Here is an 18,799-nt window from a genome sequence, read left to right on the forward strand (position 1 = left end):
ATACAGTGGTACCTTGGTTCTCAAACGCCTTGGTACTCAAACAACAACTTAGAACCCAAACATTGCAAACCCAGAAGTGTTCCGGTTTGCGAACTTTTTTTGGAAGCCGAATGTGCTCCGATTTGAGTGTTATGCTGAGGTCTGTCTGTTTTTGCTATATATATATATATTTGCGTTTTTGCGGCTTTTTTGTTTCGTTTTTGTGACTGCGTGGAACCCAGTTCAGCTACTGATTGATTGTGTGACTGCAGTACATTGTTTATTTCTTTCATTTTATGGATCATTGGTCTCGTTAGATAGTAAAATTCATGTTAAATTGCTGTTTTATGGGTTGTTTTTAAAAGTCTGGAACAGATTAAGTTTGAGAACCAAGGTTCCACTGTATTTGTTTGAAATGGCTTGGATCTTAGGTGCCATTGCGAAAAAAGCCCTTCCATGCATTGCTTGCTGCACCTCAGAAGGTGTAGAGATGCTTTGAAGATGATCTTAACAGCCAGGGTAGTTAATATTTTGCATACCTTGAGGTAATAGCTGAGTGGCAGAGCACATCCTTTACAGGTTCATTGACCCTCCATTATCATGTAGGGCTGCACTTAATGAAATCCCCCAAAGTCACTGCTAGATAATTAGGCAATTCTGAGCCTATACTTGGAGCTTCCTCTGTTCCCAGATCATTTTGGTGTTGTAGACCAAGCCAGGCACTTTGGAATTGTGCCCAGGAATGATCTGGTAGCTACTCTATCTCTTTAAGCACTGTAAGGATGTACTGGGCTGTTGGAGTGTGATCTTATGTGTGCTTGCTTTGCTGATAAGTTTTTGGACCAGTTGAAGTTTCTGGACAGTCTTCAAAACGTTCCTTCATGTGAGTAGCATGCAAAGGGGGTCCATGTGTAAAAAGGGTGAACCCATTGCCTCTCCCAAACATGCATGCGTTAGGTGGGGTTTCCTGAGCTGGGATGTCCTTCCCTAATGTGCTGATGTCAAGAGATGGGGTTGGGAGAAGCCACATTTGGGAGCAGGGCCAGCAGTACAGTCTTGCTGCTTATTTCTTCATGTGGAACCCCTTGCACACATGAAGTGAGCTAATGCCATGCTTCACAGGGTTGTCTATAACAGTTACTGAAATTTTGTATATGATGAAGTACTTTGTGTGCAGTAGAGTGCTATCTAAAATCCTAAGTGTTGATAATGTTATTCAGATCTACTGTTTAATGCTCCTTAAGTGTGTTGAAAACCAACATATTGTGTCTGCAGGATAGAAGGCAATGACGATTTAAGATATCAGCCTTGTAGAGTATCGTTATTAGCTATTTTCAGTTATATATAACTGGGAATTCCTCTTTTGTAGATAAGGCCATCTCTGTATAAACAGAACCTAGGTAACAAAATCTCTAGGGGTAGAATTGTTCAAATTTGGCTTATCTCAGGGCTGGCTGGCATTTCACAATGCGTACAAGCGTACACAGTCAATTACAGTGTTGGAATCTGAGTTGGATTGTTTCCAGTTATCAACTTTGCAGCACTGAGTGAATGTGGCCTAGGCGCTCCTGTATTAATCATTCCTGCTAGCAAACCCAAATCAATGTTCCCGAGTCCACTGTGATATGGGTGCCTTCTTCCATTTTTTAATAGATTCAACACAAAGTGAATATAATCATTTTTTTTCTGAAGCATGATTGGTTAATTGCCGTACAATTTTTCTGCCTGCCTTTGGGGTGTATAAAACCATGAATCAATCATTAATGAATATTTATTTTCTTCCTGGTCATGGACTTGTGACCCCACTTATTTTTATTTTGCTCTGATCCTTTCCCACCGTCATGTAGCCCTTGGAGACGTGGGTAAGGGTGAATGTGACCCTTGCCCCCCCCCCGAAAAAGTGTTAATGGTCTCTGGAAACACCAAGGGAACTTTTCTATTGCAATTGTTGCATGTCCTGCAACATGATTATGTTGTCACTGATAGCATGAGGACAATAGTCTTGACTAAAGAATGCAACAGTGTTCTCGAAGCTACCAGCATGAGTTTGACCAAACTGCGGGAGGCAGTGGAAGACAGGAGTGCCTTGCCTGCTCTGGTCCATGGGATCATGAAGAGTTGGACACGACTAAACGACTAAACAACAACAATAAAGAATGTGATTACCGTATTTTTCGCTCTATAACACGCATCTGACCATAACACGCATGTAGTTTTTAGAGGAGGAAAACGAGGAAAAAATATTCTAAATGAAACAGTGGATGTATGATTTTTATGGTTCATGCTGTGGCCACAGACATGTGATCTGACAGTGAGTTTGGGGTAGCCCAATGCAAAAATCCTGAGGATCCATGTGGATCCGTGCTTTGTAACCACATTTTAAGTGGGGAGGGAAGGAAAAGAACTCAAGGGACAAGGAGCTTTTCCGCGGGGAGGAGGGAGGGAAAGAGCACTGTTGCTTTAAAGGTATACTTAAGGTATTTGCCCTGTGCCTGGGTTTTTTTTTCCATTTAACAGTTTGCAGCCTTTTCCTTCCGCTCCTTGTTTTGAGGCGGAATAGATTTGAGCAAGTGAGGAGGACTTGGATTGCAGCTGTGTAAAAGTGCTCCTCCTTGCAGCCTGAATGATAAGCAGCCACCAGCAGCAATAGAATGGAGCACAAAAAAGAGGTAGGGGCACTAGGACCCAGACAATCCTCAAATCTATCCTGCCTGAAAACAAGCTGCTCCATCCCAGCCGATCAGCTGAGACGCGGGGGATTTGGGAAGTTTTCCCCTCTCCCTCATGCCCTCCCCAGCCTTTTTTTTTTACTTCCTGGTTTTCACTGCGTGGCTCAGAGCTAGAGGTTGGTTTTATTTTGCTGCTGGTTGCTTAAATTTTATCTTTCCTGCCGTCTCTCTGCAGCCTCATTGCTCTGTTTAGAGAGCGCACAGACCTTTGCAAGCGTCTCTCCCTCCCGTGTAAGCGGCTGCTGCCGGCTTTGCTGCTATGGCTCTCCTTCCCTCCCTCCTTCCTGGCTCCAGGTCGCTTTAAAGAAAGCAAAGTGAGAGCCTCGTAGAGCGTGTAAGTGGCTCCCGCTTTGCCTGACTGACGGCAGCCATGGCTCTGATCCGTGCATTCGCTCCTTAACACGCACAGGCATTTTCCCTTACTTTCTCGGAGGAAAAAGTGCGTGTTTTGGAGCGAAATTTACGGTAGGTTTGAAAACCCATCAGGAAGATGAGTTAAGATTTGCCCAGTTTTTCTTTGGTCAAGGTTCATGTAATTCCTGCACTTGCTAACCTTTTGTTCATTGATTTCGGCTTTCTCTCTGTGCCATGCTTTGTTATTGGCCTCTAATTAGATGCATGGGACGCGGGTTGCGCTGTGGGTTAAACCACAGAGCCCAGGGCTTGCCAATCAGAAGGTTGGTGGTTCAAATCCTCGTGACGGGGTGAGCTCCCATTGCTCGGTCCCTGCTCCAGCCAACCTAGCAGTTTGAAAGCACGTCAGAGTGCAAGTAGATAAATAGGTAAACAGCGTTTCCGTGCACTTCTCTGGTTTGTCAGAAGCGGCTTAGTCATGCTGGCCGCATGACCCGGAAGCTGTACGCTGGCTCCCTTGGCCAATAAAGCGAGATGAGCGCTGCAAACCCAGAGTTGGCCACAACTGGACCTAATGGTCAGGGGTCCCTTTACCTTAATTAGATGCATATTGCACTGTAGAACCCATATGCGATTAACTACATTTCTTATAATCCATCTTTTGGCTGTGTCTTCTATTAGAGCAATCTGTCAGCAAGACAAATATTTAGCTCTTCACCCAGTTTGTCTCTCCCTTCCCCCAACACCAGGTATGGGGCTAAGGATGTGAGGGAATATATAAGTTATCAGTAACAAAGGCATTTGTCTTCAACCTCTGGCCAATGTTTAATACCAAACCACCACAGAGCTATGATTGCTGAAAACATCAAATAAACCTACATAAAGTTCATTCGAGATGACCCTTTGTTACCCCTTAAGCCACCCCATACTCCAGCTTGAACAGACTCATAAATTCCCAACCCTGGATTTGTGTGCTTCCCTTCCGGTTCAGTCCCATAGCTGCTCTGAAGTAGTAGTCTTATGAGTGTGCCAGTCAAAGGCCCCAGTATCTTGGCTCCAAGTATTGCTATAAATGCTAACCTAAGGTTCCCAGATGCCCCCGTTTCCCGGGGACAGTCCCCGGATTTACAAACCAGTCCCCATACAAAATTCATTGAAGTTGAAAAGTGTCCTCAGATTCATTGAAAAAAATCTGGTAACCTTATGCTAACCAACAAAATGTTCAGACATGGTGGTTTCCCTTAGCAACCCAAGGGTGCTTCCCACATTCCATGCATGCAAAAAAAGCAGCGAGAGACCTACAAATACAACTTGCTTCACTTGCACTGTGGATCGTGAGTTAAGGAAAAAGAGGATAGCAAATCAGTGCCCCTATATCACTATTGGGGTATTGGGGGATTTGTTATTTTACCTCTAGGAAGGCCTAGCTCTGTTCTATATGTACCTTAAAGGAGGTGCCAGGAAGATAGCAGCTCATTTTAGCAGTCGTAAGTAATTAATAAAATTTATATGGCTGCCCATATCCGCATACAGTGGTACCTCGGGTTACATATGCTTCAGGTTACAGACTCCGCTAACCCAGAAATATTACCTCGGGTTAAGAACTTTGTTTCAGGATGAGAACAGAAATCATGCTCCGGCGGTGCAGCAGCAATGGTGCTTCAGGTTAAGAACAGTTTCAGGTTAAGAACGGACCTCCGGAACGAATTAAGTACTTAACCCGAGGTACCACTGTATATGGTTGGGTGGGTTGGATTGTATAAAAGTGGGGTCAAACAAATGAAAGAAAGGAAGGAGATCTTTGTAATGTTTGCATTTGCACAAGTTGAGCATGGGTGGAAGTACAAAGCTCAACCACTTCAGCACCCCACTTCTCCCACACCAGATCTTGAGGGAGACTGCCAGCACCCTGTGTTTCTAGAATCCAGAATTCCTAACTGCAGGCTGTGCTTACTTAAACACACACTTCAAAGCCACTAGATGACATCGTCTGTAGCTAAGGGGTGAGGAGAGAGACATGCCTCTTGCCTGCTTTCAATTATTGCCTAGTCATTCAGGACAGTGATTTAACAATGAGTTCCTATGGCAACATATCACCTGTATTTGCCAGACCTGTCCAACCCCCACCCCACCCCAAGCAACAAAAGGTAACCTCACAGTGTTAAGATGTACTCTGTTTGGCGCTCTCCTGCTTACCCTCCAAAAGGCAAGTTAAAACAATTCTGCCATTGCATCTACATTGGCTGCTTGATATGGTGTTTCATTGCTAATATAAATATGTATATATTTGGCACATCACCTTTTAAAAATGAATATTTTAATAGGTCAGCTATTCTAAACATTTTACCCCTTCCTATATCTCTAAAATTAATAGAATAAAAGAATTGTAGAGTTGGAAGGAACCCCAGGGGTCATTTAATCCAACCCCTTGTAGGAAGCACAACTAAAGAATCCCTGGCACATGGCCATCCAACCTCTGCTTTAAAACCTCCAATAAATTGGATCACTGAAGATTCAGATTCAAGTCCCAAGGGTAGTCATAGATTCTCTGCTGTAGCCATGTCCATGTCCATAATTTTCCTTCGTATGCCTGCATTACAATGGACTACTGGTTTTTATGAGTTTTTAAGAAGGCTTTATGTTGTGTGCTCCAAACTGCGCTTTTATTATTTTTATTATTGTAAAGACCAGTGGTTAAGCAATAAAGTTACTTGCATTTTTAAACCATAAAATGTAAATAACCACCCTGAAAGGCCAGCTGAGGACGAATGAAATGAGGTTTATAAAACACTTTGCTCAATAAAAGTGTTATATGGATGACAAATGTCAGACCCATCTCTGGCATAATTTCTTGCAGTAGGCTGGATGAAAAGGAATGATATTCAATTCTCCACATTTAACTGGCAGTATCTTAAGAGCGATGATCCCATCTGTTTTATCCACTGACTGCAGGCTGAATGTGATGAATAAAATATTTAGCTCCTGTTGGCTTTGTCTCTGAGAGCTTATCAATATGGATATGCTCTGACTTTTTCAAGTCTTCCCTCTTTTAGCCAACCATCACACTTGGAAGTCTCCTCCTTCAATTCAATGTTTATGGGTTCAAAGTAGTCAGGTGAAGTCTTGTGAACAGTACCTGCATCTGTTTCCTCCCATTGCACCTCAGACGACTTTGTGAGATTTGGGAGGGGAGTATTCAGGTTTGTATAGTTGTCTAGATGCTAATTCTCCCCACCACATACAGAAGCATCTATGTATGGATGTTTGTTTTGTTTTAAAAAAGGACACAAGAGATTGTCCTAATTTGAAGCACATCAGTTAAAGTAAAGCCTGTTATGCAAGAATTATGGCAAAATGCTGTTATTTAGAACAAACACATAAAGTTCTGGTCTTTCCTGAGAGGGTTGTTTGTTGGTTTTTTGCACCCTAGAACAATTTGTGTTGAATTGATTTGTCAAGGCAAAATAGCATAAAGGCAGATATTAATATGCTGCACTGTGAAAGCAACATTACAGATCTATCCAGTCATGATACAGTAGATAACATGAATCAGGGCCAAGGTACTGTGGAGTCCATTGCACTGTGGAGAGCATATAATTTATGGTCTGTGTGTGTGGTTTGGGAGCTGCACGGCCAGGGATAAAACAACGCTATCCAGGGTTGTAAAGACTGCAGAGAGAATAATTGGGTGCACTCTTCCCACCTTAGATCAAATCTATGCTGCCAGGTGCCATAAGAAAGCGGCAGAGATAGCGCAGGATAGTACGCACCCTGGAAATGATCTCTTTCAGCTTCTGCCTTCTGGAAGAAGGTATAGGGTTATAAAGGCCAGGACTAGCCGCCTGAGAAACAGTTTCTACGCAAAAGCAATTCTGGTTCTAAACGCAGCAGGTCTCTATAGTATAGTGTATTTTAAAATGGGGTTTCAGAGTTTTTAGGGTTTTTGAATGTTTTATGTAGTTTTGTAGTAGTTTTATGTAGTTTTTCAATTTCATTGTTCTGCATGGGACAGTGACAATAAAGATATCGTATATCGTATATTGTATCATATAGGGTGTTGCATAATCTAGGAATATCCCTGCTTGGAGGTACTTTATTTGGGTTTATGATATATTTATGAAAATTTGTATACCACTTGATTGTAGGAAAGCCATCTTGTGGTGGAGAGTTCCATTGTCTGCTTCTGTGCTGTGTGCCTCTCTTTTCTTGTCTTGAATCTCTCACCACTGAGCTTCATTGCTTGACCCCAGGTTCTAGTATTATGAAAGAGGGGAGAACAAAATATCTATCTCTATGCGCTTTCTCCACACGATGCTTGCTTGGCTCACCCGACAGCTATGCTTTAGTCAGTGTTTCATCACCAGGTGAAGATCTTTCTATTTTATCAGGCTCTTAAACCTTTTTAGCTTCAGTGTCAATATTATGACTCAATATTATCACACATTTTAAAACTTTCAGAATTATGGTATTGCTGTGAGTTTTTGTTACGTTGCTTTTATCCTCTGGCTGCTGGTTTTATGTTCTTAGATTTTATGGTTATTGGTTTCGTTTTTATTTTTATATGCATTTGTTTTTCCTTTATTGGAAGCCATCCAGAAAACATTTTGTTGTTGGGGAAAATATAAATGCAGTTAGTAAACTTAGAACATGTATATAAATGTCAAGCGTATCCTACTCCTGTCTTTAAAAACAAACAAAAAACAAGACAACTAAAAAGCCTCAAATGTAACCTTTTCCACTCCCCAAGAATTAACTCTAGCCCCAGATCATCTCTTGTCCTTTTCTGATTCTATAGCACCCTTTTTGAGATAAAGGACAACCAGAATTGTACACAATATTCCAAGTGTGGTGTCACCATAGATTTGTATAAAGGCATTCCATTCTTAAGGAAATCAGCCCTGAGTGCTCACTGGAAGGACAGATCCTGAAGCTGAGGCTCCAATCCTTTGGCCACCTCATGAGAAGAGAAGACTCCCTGGAAAAGACCCTGATGTTGGGAAAGATTGAGGGCACAAGGAGAAGGGGACGACAGAGGAGATGGTTGGACAGTGTTCTCAAAGCTACCAGCATGAGTGTGACCAAACTGTGGGAGGCAGTGGAAGACAGGAGTGCCTGGTGTGCTCTGGTCCATGGGGTCACGAAGAGTCGGACACGACTAAACGACTAAACAACAACAACAACATTACAGCTCATCCTTGGATGCCTTCCCTATAAAGAGCAGTGTGCAACAGGGCTGTGTTCTTGCCCCAACTCTCTTGGGCATATTCTTCTCCCTGTTACTCTCCTATGCCTTCAGCTTGACTGAAGATGGTGTGTACATCCATTCAAGAAGTGATGGGGGTCTGTTGAACCAGGAAATGTTTCCATTCCAAGACAAAAGTGTGACAGGTTCCTACCCAAGAAATGTTGTTTGTAAATGACACACACAAGAAACCTGGAGACAGTCAGGTTGTATATCCATATCAGTGACCAGAAGAGGAGGAATGACTGTTGGGAGGAGCACAGAGAGAAGAAATACCATGGCACGTCTGCATCGGCACAACGGGATGCCTTCATCTGCCCCAGCTGCAACAAAACATGTCTCTCCCATATCGGTCTCTACAGCCACAGCAGGCGCTGTAGTGCTCCAACAGTTTGACTCCACCCCTGAAGGCGCACTCTTCCATTGTATCCTGAGACAGACAGATGCCAACCAACAATTACAGTATTAGCAGTTTCATGACTGGGGAGTTGGAGAAATGTCTCAGATAGTTGAATACTAGATTCAGGTTTAGTTTTATTTTTTAAAAAAACCTAGAATTGGGTGTGTTTCCTCCCTTCGTGTGGGTTGATGCTTGTGCCTTTGTGTAGATTATTACCTCTGGACTGTATAGTCTTGAGTTAGGGTTTGTGACATCTACACATCAAGCAGGGTTTGTTCCAAATTGGCAAGTCTTATGACAAGGCATTCACTCCTGACATATTCTGTGTCTGCTGGTTGAATCGAGGTATTAATTCTCAAGAATTGGGGACTCTAGAAAGGCTTAAATTCAGCTCTGTTAACACTCCGTCCTCTTTTTACTGTCAGAATGCTAAACAGACCAGCCGTCTTAACCCCGGAGATTATAAAAGTTATACAGCTGCTGCCCCTGAGAAGTCTGGCAGCTGAGAAAGGAGTGCAATACTGCACGTATTCTGAAGGTCTAGGTTTATGGCAAAATGTTCCAGATGCAACCTTCTTGATAGTCAGCTTGGCTTCAGGCAGAGTAGGAGGAATGCTTATTGCTCACCTGCTGAACAAATGGATGAGGACTTCATCTTGCTTTTTGAAGCTGAATCTAATTAGTTAATCTATTTATGACAACACAAGTCTTGATTATGCTTGGTGCTTTTCCCTGTGTTGTGGGAGTTTCTGTTGGGGTTTTTGTGTGTAATTGCCAGGGGAGTACACTGGCTTCTGTTGCAAGAACGTTTAATCCAGCAGACAAATCCAGACAAATCGAGCACTATAGTTCTTTGAACTTCAAATGCCGGGCCTCTGAAACATTCATATCCCAGGTGTTTTCGCCTTTTTTAACCTGATTTTTCATTACGTGGCAGGTGTTCTGCTGCATCACTGATCTCCCTTCTGTTTACAGGTGCCTAATTTAGACACCTGTGTGATTTTCTTGTTTTGTAAGGCAAGAGTGCGGGCAAAACTTTGTACAGGACTTCCAGCCTTCAGAATGACTTATGGCTATGCTTGTGCTCGGAGTCCACACCAGCTCTATCTTGGAGCATTGCTTAGGTATGCAGGGTGAAATGTTGCTAGAGGAGATCTGGCTGCAGCTTCCTGTGCTGCGAATGTGCTTACACAAATCCCTTGGAATTCCCCATGGAATCCCTTTGTTGGCTCTGCTCCAAACAGCAAAGTTCTCCTCTCTTCTCCCCCCGCTCCCCAGCACAGTCCACCAGTGCCTGTAGCATAATACCCCAAAATCCAGTAGGTGCAGATTTGGGGTTGAAACTACATATTAGAGCACCCCCTCCACCAAAAAAACCTCATGAATGAGGGCAGCTTCAAAAATTTGAAGCTGGGGAAGGGCAGGGCAGGGCAGTAATATATAATACTTACAATGTTTGTCCAGCAAAGGCAGTGATACATGTTATAAGTCATAAGAATAATTGTTTTTCCTTGCTTGCACAATATTGCCGTCTAAATATTTTGAAATTTTCAGCTGGACCTTTCTTGAGTATAAATGCTTATTCATGTTGAGTTTTGTCTCTGTTGCATCACTGTGTTCTCCAGGCGCACTTTATGGTTTCTAAAATAACTTCCGCTGGATTGAAACCCACAGAAAGTCTGGTGTGCAGTGACATTTTTGTGGTTTTTGTAGCTAATCTATACATCTGTTCTGAAATGTAGCCCAGCCATGTTCTTGCAAGTGAAGTCAGTGAGACAGTCAAAGAAAAGTGTGGCTTTTTTGAATTGTGAGGTGATCGGGAAAGTACTTGTGACATTTTAAAATGAACTTCCTTATGCTACATGGTAGCAGGAGGGATTTTTAGGCAAGAAGGAATTATGAGCTATCCAGTAGCATAAGGGTGAGCAGACTTTAGTGTTTTTATAGTTGTTTTGATTTTGTGTGGAGTGCCCTACCTGGGTGGATGGAGCAGCCAAGTAATTTCGTTGTCCCCGAGAGGGGGCAATGACAATAAATATATTATTATTATTATTACTTGGGGTTTGTCCAATCTGCTTTGGGTTTTTATTAGAGCCTTAAGATCTACCCATCAGAGCTAAGTGCAAAAGTCAAACAGTTAGAATTAAAGAACAAGGTGCCTCTGAGTGCATTCTGAGCTGAGGAATTTGCCTCCAGTATTGGAACAGAATTGAGGCTGCCAACCCATCACATGAAAGTCTACTCCTGGTTATTAGCTTATCTTTATTTTAGCAGCCTAACTTGGGTAGAAAAAGTTGTTTTGCTGTTGCTTATCATTAAACAATGGGGAGTCAGAAACTGTTAAGTTGTGGGTGAACATATCAGACGACACAGCGATTCTTCAAACAGCTCTTGTTTATTCCCAGGCCAGAACAGAACTGAACTGAAGGGTTCAGTCAGCCTGCTTATATAGAGCTCCGGTACAACGTAACTATAACAATTTTCTAAAACTATCCAATCACTGAATGTCACTTTCGATCCCTTATTTGCATAACTATCTACAGTATCCCCCTGCTGGCCCAGGGTGAGAACTTCAGTACATAACAGAAAGGTTTGCCAATACCCTGCAAATCACCAAGAAATTTACTAGTAGATTCCAAACTATTTTTTTGCCCACCCCTGTTGTAGGATTCCAGTGTCTTCATGATCTGTGTTTCATATCTAGCCTTCTTTTTCTTTCTGCAGGCATGGCAGCGATTCGGAAAAAGCTGGTGATTGTTGGAGATGGTGCTTGCGGAAAGACCTGCCTGCTGATTGTGTTCAGTAAGGACCAATTCCCAGAGGTCTATGTGCCAACCGTCTTCGAAAACTACATTGCTGACATTGAAGTAGATGGGAAACAGGTAACTCTCTCTGCTAGCAGGTGCACCTTATCCTTTTAACCCCAAATAAATATCACATCAGTTTCTGTTGCAGTTCATCCCTTAGTGCTGAACTTCATGCTGCTCCTTCTGACACCAATCCCTTTAAAATGTTCTTGCCCACCTCTGTCACCTGTTGCCAAAACCCTGATTTCATCCTATTCGTCCCCAATCCCGCCTCAGGTTAGGTTTTCCCTTTGGGTCAAGCTGTGTACAGTCCATATCATACCCAATAAAGGTTTACAGTAACTTCAGTAGAACTGTTCTAAAGTACTATCAATGTCATGCTGTTATCTCTGAGAGGCTGCACATCTTGTAACTGACCGTCCCACATTGGTCAGGAGGGATGTTGTTGTGAGCCGTGTTTGGACCTGGCCTCTCCTGACAGCTTCATGATCATCTGACACCGTTTGATGGCACCCTTGAGGGTAGCGCTGCAGTCCTATAAAACACACTGGATAATGGCCATAATCAATTCCTGGGCTCAGGCAGTTTAATTGGGGTAGATGTTGTGCCAGGTTGCCTTTAAAGCTGCCTGTTAACCAAGATGTACTATGGGGAGAGAAAGAAAAAAGGGTCTGTGCTCCTGTTTGCTTCAGTTTCTTATCCAGAGTGGTATTGATGCTGCTGCTCACTGATACAAACTTCCTTCTGTCTCTCCAGGTGGAGCTGGCCCTTTGGGACACGGCTGGGCAGGAAGACTATGACAGGCTACGGCCCCTCTCTTATCCAGACACAGATGTTATCCTCATGTGCTTTTCCATTGATAGTCCAGACAGTTTAGGTAAGTCTATGGCACTCTAGGCTTGAGGTAAGAGGCTGTGAGGACACAGAGCATGTGATACTGCCCATTTGGTGGCTCATGGTCACACCAGTGGCGTAGCGTGGGTTGTCAGCACCCGGGGCAAGGCAAGTAATTTGCGCCCCCTAACCCGTGGATTTGCGCCCTCTAACCCTAACCCCCAGATGTTGCGCCCGGTGCAGCCGGCCCCCCCTGCACCCCCACGCTACGCCACTGGGTCACACCCACAGGATACAAGGGAACTCTGTGGGCGGGTGGGTTGGGAAAGCTGAAACACCTAATTTAGCTTTCAAAGTAGTGATTCTTCCAGTCCCTGCAGGATTCAGATAAGCAATGGCTATTTTGGGAAACATTGGTCACATTCACACCAGATATTTAAAGCACACTTTAAGAATCATAGCCTCCTGCAAAGAATCACAGGAACTGTAGTTTATTAAGGGTGCTTAGAGTTGTTAGGAGGTCATTTGCAGAGCTACATTTCCCAGCACCCTTAAACTACAGTTCCCAGCATTTTCCACAACTGTTGCAGTGGTCTAAGAAGGTTAAGGGAAGTGCCATAGCTCAATGTAGAGCACATTTTTTTTTGAGTAGGTGACCGTAAGTCTAATTTCTGGCATCTTCAATTAAAATGGTCAGTGGCAGTAGATGGAAAAGACATTGCTGGAGAGCCAGCAGACATTGAGCAAGATCAGTGGTGGGGAACCCCTGGCCTGTCTCCCCCCCCCCCCATGAAAGACCTGGATTCGAGTCTGGATCTCTGTAGAACAAACAAGGAAGAACAGAGGTTATACTGGCTGATTCATGTGTTAATAATTTTGTTGAAATTGTCACTGGTTTTATTTTATATTGTTTGAGGTACCCCAACCTTGTTTGATCACGGACAAGTTAAAAATGAGATAAGTAGGTAATAAATAAAGGCCTACTGGTCTATACATGAAAGCAGCTGCCTTGCCCTGTTATCTAGGGGCTTTTCAAACACGTTTGGCTGCTCGCAATATTTTTCTCACTTGAAAAAGGGGAAACCTTATTCCAGTAACCACTGCTTTCGAATGCACAATTGAGAATCAGGAACACTATTTCTAACTATGAATTTGTTCATAGGACTTTATGGACATAGATATGTGTACGGGTTTGGCAGATGATGCAGGATATAAGCAGCAAGGCCCATGTTAGAGCAGTTCTGTGTTAAACAGCATCTTGTTGGCTGGAGGATGATGATAGGATCCTGCCTCTGCGTTTGAGGGCAAACAGTTAACTACTAAACTGCGCTGACTCCTTGGGCATCTGCTAGTGCTATAGACTTAATAATGATGACAGTATTTGTCATAGCTGGATTCTGCAGGGAAGTGTGTGCGCTGGGAGATGCTTTGAACTTTTCTGCACAGCTCCTTCTGTGTGGTGTTCTGTCTCTCTGAAACTGATCTTTGCTCACGTCTCCAGGGATTTTTTGCTGTGGCTCTGGGATTTGTGTGAGGAGAGCTTTCCCATATTCCCAGTCACTTTATTTCTTTCATTGGCATAGGGAGTTCAGTGTTCCCTTTCAGCTGCTACTGGGTGTGGTAGGGAGAGCAGGCTCTCAGCCATGCGCTGGCCAGGGCTCTGGAAATAGGACTCTCATTGTATCCAGTCTTGCTTTTGGCAACAAACTGGATCTGGGGATGGCCTGTTTTGAAGAGGTCTCAAACAGCTTCCTTTTTAAGTGCCATGGGATTATTATACCTGTGAATCTGTCCTTCATTGGGAGGAGAGCTTTTATTTCATGGCCTGACCTGGTTCATGAGAATGTGATTGGCCTTTCCAGAAAACATCCCAGAGAAATGGACACCTGAAGTGAAACACTTCTGCCCTAATGTGCCCATCATCCTTGTGGGGAACAAGAAGGACTTGCGGAATGATGATCACACCCGCAGGGAACTGGCAAAGATGAAACAGGTAGGAGGAGCCTGTTGTATTTTATTTTATTTTATTTAAAAAGCTTGGTGGAGTTTTTGTAGTGAGAAATAATTCACTTGCTTTACATAATGTTGTGTAATGTTGTCATTGTGATGTTTCTGGGAAGGCTTTATACCAGCAGCCGCTGTTGCCACAGCTTGGAGAACTCTTCATACCAGAATTACTGATGGCTGCGGTTATGCAGTAAAGTGCTCTTGGGGAGAATCTATATCCCTCCTATCCTTTTCTAAACAGCAAGTCATCCAATACCCCTTAAAATGGGTGAGATAACTAAAGATTTTCAGATAAAACAAGTGCCTTTTGTGTATTCTGAAACTCTGCAACTAGGGAACATTATTCCAAACAGGATCACATGAGAACTCTTCAAAAGTAAATAAAAAAACTTAAAAGTGTGTGTGTGGGGGGGAGAATTAGATAGTTAACACAATTAAATAGTATACATGGATCTGTGCTGTACTCCATACAATGTGTGATGCAATATGCATCTTATTTGTCTCATTACACTGAAGTATTAGGTGAAACTTGTAAATGCTCTGGATTTTTCACACAAGAAATTTAGGGAATCACTTTTCTTTCTGGGAGATCAGAATATTATTTCAAAACTAGAATGATTTGTCAGTACTTGAATTGTTATACTAACTTCACCCCCCCCCCAAGTTTCCCATCTCGTATTATATTGGTGATTAAGAGAACTCCTAGAAAGATGTTGGGTTGCTTTTAGGAGGTTGATGCAAGTGTCTCAATTCCACATGCTCTAAATCTTTGGTCCACCTGGGAGATAGTGCCCTTCTCAAATGGTGCTCTTAATCAGTTCTGACATTCCTCATAATTCTTGGGAGGATATTCAGGGCTTTTACAAGAAAGTCCATGGGAAGTTGCTCCCACTTCCACTTTCCCCAACACAGTAACCTTTGCAGAAGGGGAGGACTGGTGGTGAAGCTGCCTCTGAGCAGGGTCAGTAAGATCTCTTCCAGGCAGAGGTATTGGCAGTTAAAACTCACATAGCTCACTGCTATTGAGCGTTATCAAACATTCAGGCTGTACAGTGGTACCTCAGGTTACATACGCTTCAGGTTACATACTCTGCTAACCCAGAAATAGTACCTCGGGTTAAGAACTTTGCTTCAGGATGAGAACAGAAATCGTGCTCCGGTGGCATGGCAGCAGCGGGAGACCCCATTAGCTAAAGTAGTACCTCAGGTTAAGAAGAGTTTCAGGTTAAGTACGGACCTCCGGAACAAATTAAGTACTTAACCCGAGGTACCACTGTAATGATAAAAGTCTATCCTACTGACACTTGGTGCTCCTACTTTTGGAAGTGTTGGTCTACATGCAGGCCATGCATTTAAAGCACCCTCCCCCCCAAAAAAGAATAATGGGAATTGTAGTTTAAGGGTGCAGGGAAATGCAGTTTTGTAAGGGTGAACTGTAGTCCTCACAATTTCTTTGGGGGGGGGGGAGAGAGAATGGAATGTGCTTTAAACATGTGGTATATATGCAGCCCAGAGGGGAAAGGGTGGGCTGGCATGTGCAGAGTGTAAGATTCCTTGCTCTGTGGTTTTACCTGGTGGTGAAATCATTGTGAACTGAACTTCAGAGTGGGTTCGTGCTGGGAATTTTGAGCTGAAGGAATTAAAAACTAAACGAACACCAATCTTCCTAATTCTGAATTTGGCAATATCTTTGGTTAAGACCCAGAAGTGGATTAAAGGATTTTGGGGTGGGAAGGAAGAGGCAGTTTGTACTGTAACAGCAACAACAAGAAGATGGGTCTAGTCTGGAGTTAAAGTTGGACCTCATCTCTTTAAATATTGAAAACTACTGCTTGGAAGCAGCGTTCCTGAAGCCCTATGAGATAGAGAAAACCTACAGTGGAGTCAGAGCCTGGTTTGGGAGGGACTCCCTGATTTTTTCAGTAGGACAAGCCTAGCACCAGGGCAAGACAGAGACACCATAAAGGTAGATGGCAGAGATTGCAGATTGATGATGGAACAGTGTCCTGCAGGGTACAGCATGGACTAGTGGTCCAGAGGAGATTTGATCACTGCAGAAACCCATAACAAATTTTGCTAAGATGTCTACATGTTTGCTGTCCTCTCTCCCTTGCATCCAGATGGCTTGGGGCAGATACAGGAACCACAAAGTTTTCAGGTTCAAAGATTAAGCCCCCTTCTTACCCTGTATGACTATAGGAAGGATGCTAAAATCTGCTTCAAGTGTTGTGTGAATGGGGGTCCACATATAGAAAGCGCCAATGGGGCCACAGCACTGGCTCTGCCCCTGCCCCTGAATTTGCACTGCCCAGCCCTCTGGCCTTCCAAACACTGAGTATATATCTGAACATGGAAAAGGCCTTGCTGGCACTTTCTATACGTGGATCGTCCTCTTCCCCCCCCCCCCCAATTCATCTGAGAATGTCCTTTCAGTCTTGCCAAAATGGCCACCCATATTTCTACGAGGAGCTGTGCTGCTTTTCTCGGCCAGGATAGGGTGTTACACCTGTACTAACTCAAGTTCTTCCTTAAATCAAGCCTTGCAGAGGTTTCATTAAATTGGATTGTGTGTTTTTTCTTTGTCTTCGCAAGGAGCCAGTGAAACCAGAGGAAGGGAGAGACATGGCAAACAGGATCAATGCTTTTGGCTACCTTGAGTGCTCAGCCAAGACGAAGGACGGCGTGCGGGAAGTGTTCGAAATGGCAACTCGAGCCGCCTTGCAAGTCAGGAAGAACAAAAAGCGCAAAGGTTGCCCCCTCCTGTAAAAGGGGCGCATTGGCAGATGATGTGACTGTGCTGTCTGAAGTGTATCTTTCCCTTTCCATGCACCCCACAGATAGGGTCAAGATGGAGAAGTGGAGCTATTAGCTCTATCTAGAATAAAAAATTTAACATGCTGGCTATGTCCTTCATCCCTCTGTACAGTAAACTTCCTGGGATACACAATATAGGCATCTACACGGTCTCTTCCTGTGTTGCATGCCCAGGCTGCCTTTTCCAGCTCTCTCATGGGCCAGAGGTGTCTTTCTGAATCCTCCTTATAAACAATGTCCTTTTTGTATTGGGCAGGCAGTGTACTTGAACTAACGCTGCATTGTTCTTTGCTCCCATTTTTTACTAATCCTACTCTTCAGTGCTTTGTACAGATTCACCAGTGCTTACCCTTGTGTCTTCCTGTTCTTACATATTACGGAAGCTAAATTTCTGAGTATTGCAATCTGAGAATGTGGAGCCTGCCTCTGGTTTACAAATGGATGCACTGGCTTCTCTCCACAAATGTGCTAAAGCAAGCGGGGTAAGTCTTGCCAAAATGGCCTCCTGTATTCGCATTAAGGAGCTGCGCTCTGTAGTGGTCAGAAATAATCTTTGCTTCTCTTTGGAGCAGCAGTGCCTTGTGTTTTTGGCAATACTGTATTCTCACTTCATTAAATTAATTCAAACTTGAGCTCGACTCTTTTGTTGTGGATGCTGTATGGCTGTCCATCCGCACACTGAACTGTATGAAGCTGTGTTGATGCTGCTGAGCATCACAAGGGCAGTCAACCTATTTTGGAAGTTTCTCAGCTGCTTCATCGTATCTGTCTTGTTACCTTCTTCCTCACAATTCCATAAAGTGTAGCAACTCAGCTCCTTATCTTTGGGCAAATCTATTAATACAAGGGTATTGGTGGGTATTGGGATGTGGGTGGCGCTGTAGGTTAAACCACAGAGCCTAGGACTTGCCGATCAGAAGGTCAGCGGTTCCCGTGACAGGGTGAGCTCCCATTGCTTGGTCCCTGCTCCTGCCAACCTAGCAGTTCAAAAGCATGTCAAAGTGCAAGTAGATAAATAGGTACTGCTCCGGCAGGAAGGTAAATGGCATTTCCATGCGCTGCTCTGGTTCGCCAGAAGTGGCTTAGTCATGCAGGCCACATGACCCGGAAGCTGTACGCCAGCTCCCTCGGCCAATAAAGCAAGATGAGTGCCGCAACCCCAGAGTCGTCCGCGACTGGACCTAATGGTCAGGGGACCTTTTACCTTTATTGGTGGATATTTGGAATCCCAAGGTCATAGAATGATGACCTGCTTCGCTTCAGAGTCCAGATAGTTGGACTATTTTTTAAAAAAGTAGGTGGAAAGCTAGCAGAGCAGGGGGGAAGGTGTTCCATTTAAGCTCTTTTCCCAGTGCTGTGTTACAAACTGAGATATGAAAGGTAGGAGCTAAATGGCACCTTAAACAGAGGTTATAGGCGCAACAACAGAATGTCTAGGCACGCTTTTTTAGTAACAAGAATACAAAGCTGAAAGTGAATGAACTGCAGCTAAAATGTTCATTTTTCACATGTCTAGTCCTTGTGCTTCCCACCCCCCTAATATTCTTAAGAGGGTCTCTTCTCCAGTCTTTCATAGAGTAGTGGGGAGGCAGAAAAGGGTCCTCCTTTCCTTCCACTCTGAAATCTGAAATCT

General features: G+C 43.6%; 1 protein-coding gene across 3 annotated transcripts in view; it reads left to right on the forward strand.

Annotated features, from left to right (window-relative positions):
• RHOC (ras homolog family member C) overlaps nt 1–17,798 on the forward strand; it is a 31,901-nt gene extending 14,103 nt beyond the window's left edge. For 2 of the 3 annotated variants that reach the window (XM_083509090.1, XM_083509091.1), the window contains exons 2-5: nt 11,429–11,586; nt 12,268–12,388; nt 14,208–14,338; nt 16,945–17,798. In XM_083509090.1, coding sequence (XP_083365216.1) covers nt 11,431–11,586; nt 12,268–12,388; nt 14,208–14,338; nt 16,945–17,118 — 582 coding nt within the window. In that variant the 5' untranslated portion in view covers nt 11,429–11,430 and the 3' untranslated portion in view covers nt 17,119–17,798. Of the gene's footprint in view, nt 1–5,176; nt 5,269–11,428; nt 11,587–12,267; nt 12,389–14,207; nt 14,339–16,944 lie in introns of those variants that run through there. The other variant, XM_083509089.1, reaches the window with a different exon arrangement.
• Nucleotides 17,799–18,799: the final 1,001 nt, after the last annotated feature.

The sequence above is a fragment of the Podarcis liolepis genome (assembly GCF_965112155.1).
Source record: "Podarcis liolepis genome assembly, chromosome: 6".
Classification (NCBI taxonomy): Eukaryota; Metazoa; Chordata; class Lepidosauria; order Squamata; family Lacertidae; genus Podarcis; species Podarcis liolepis.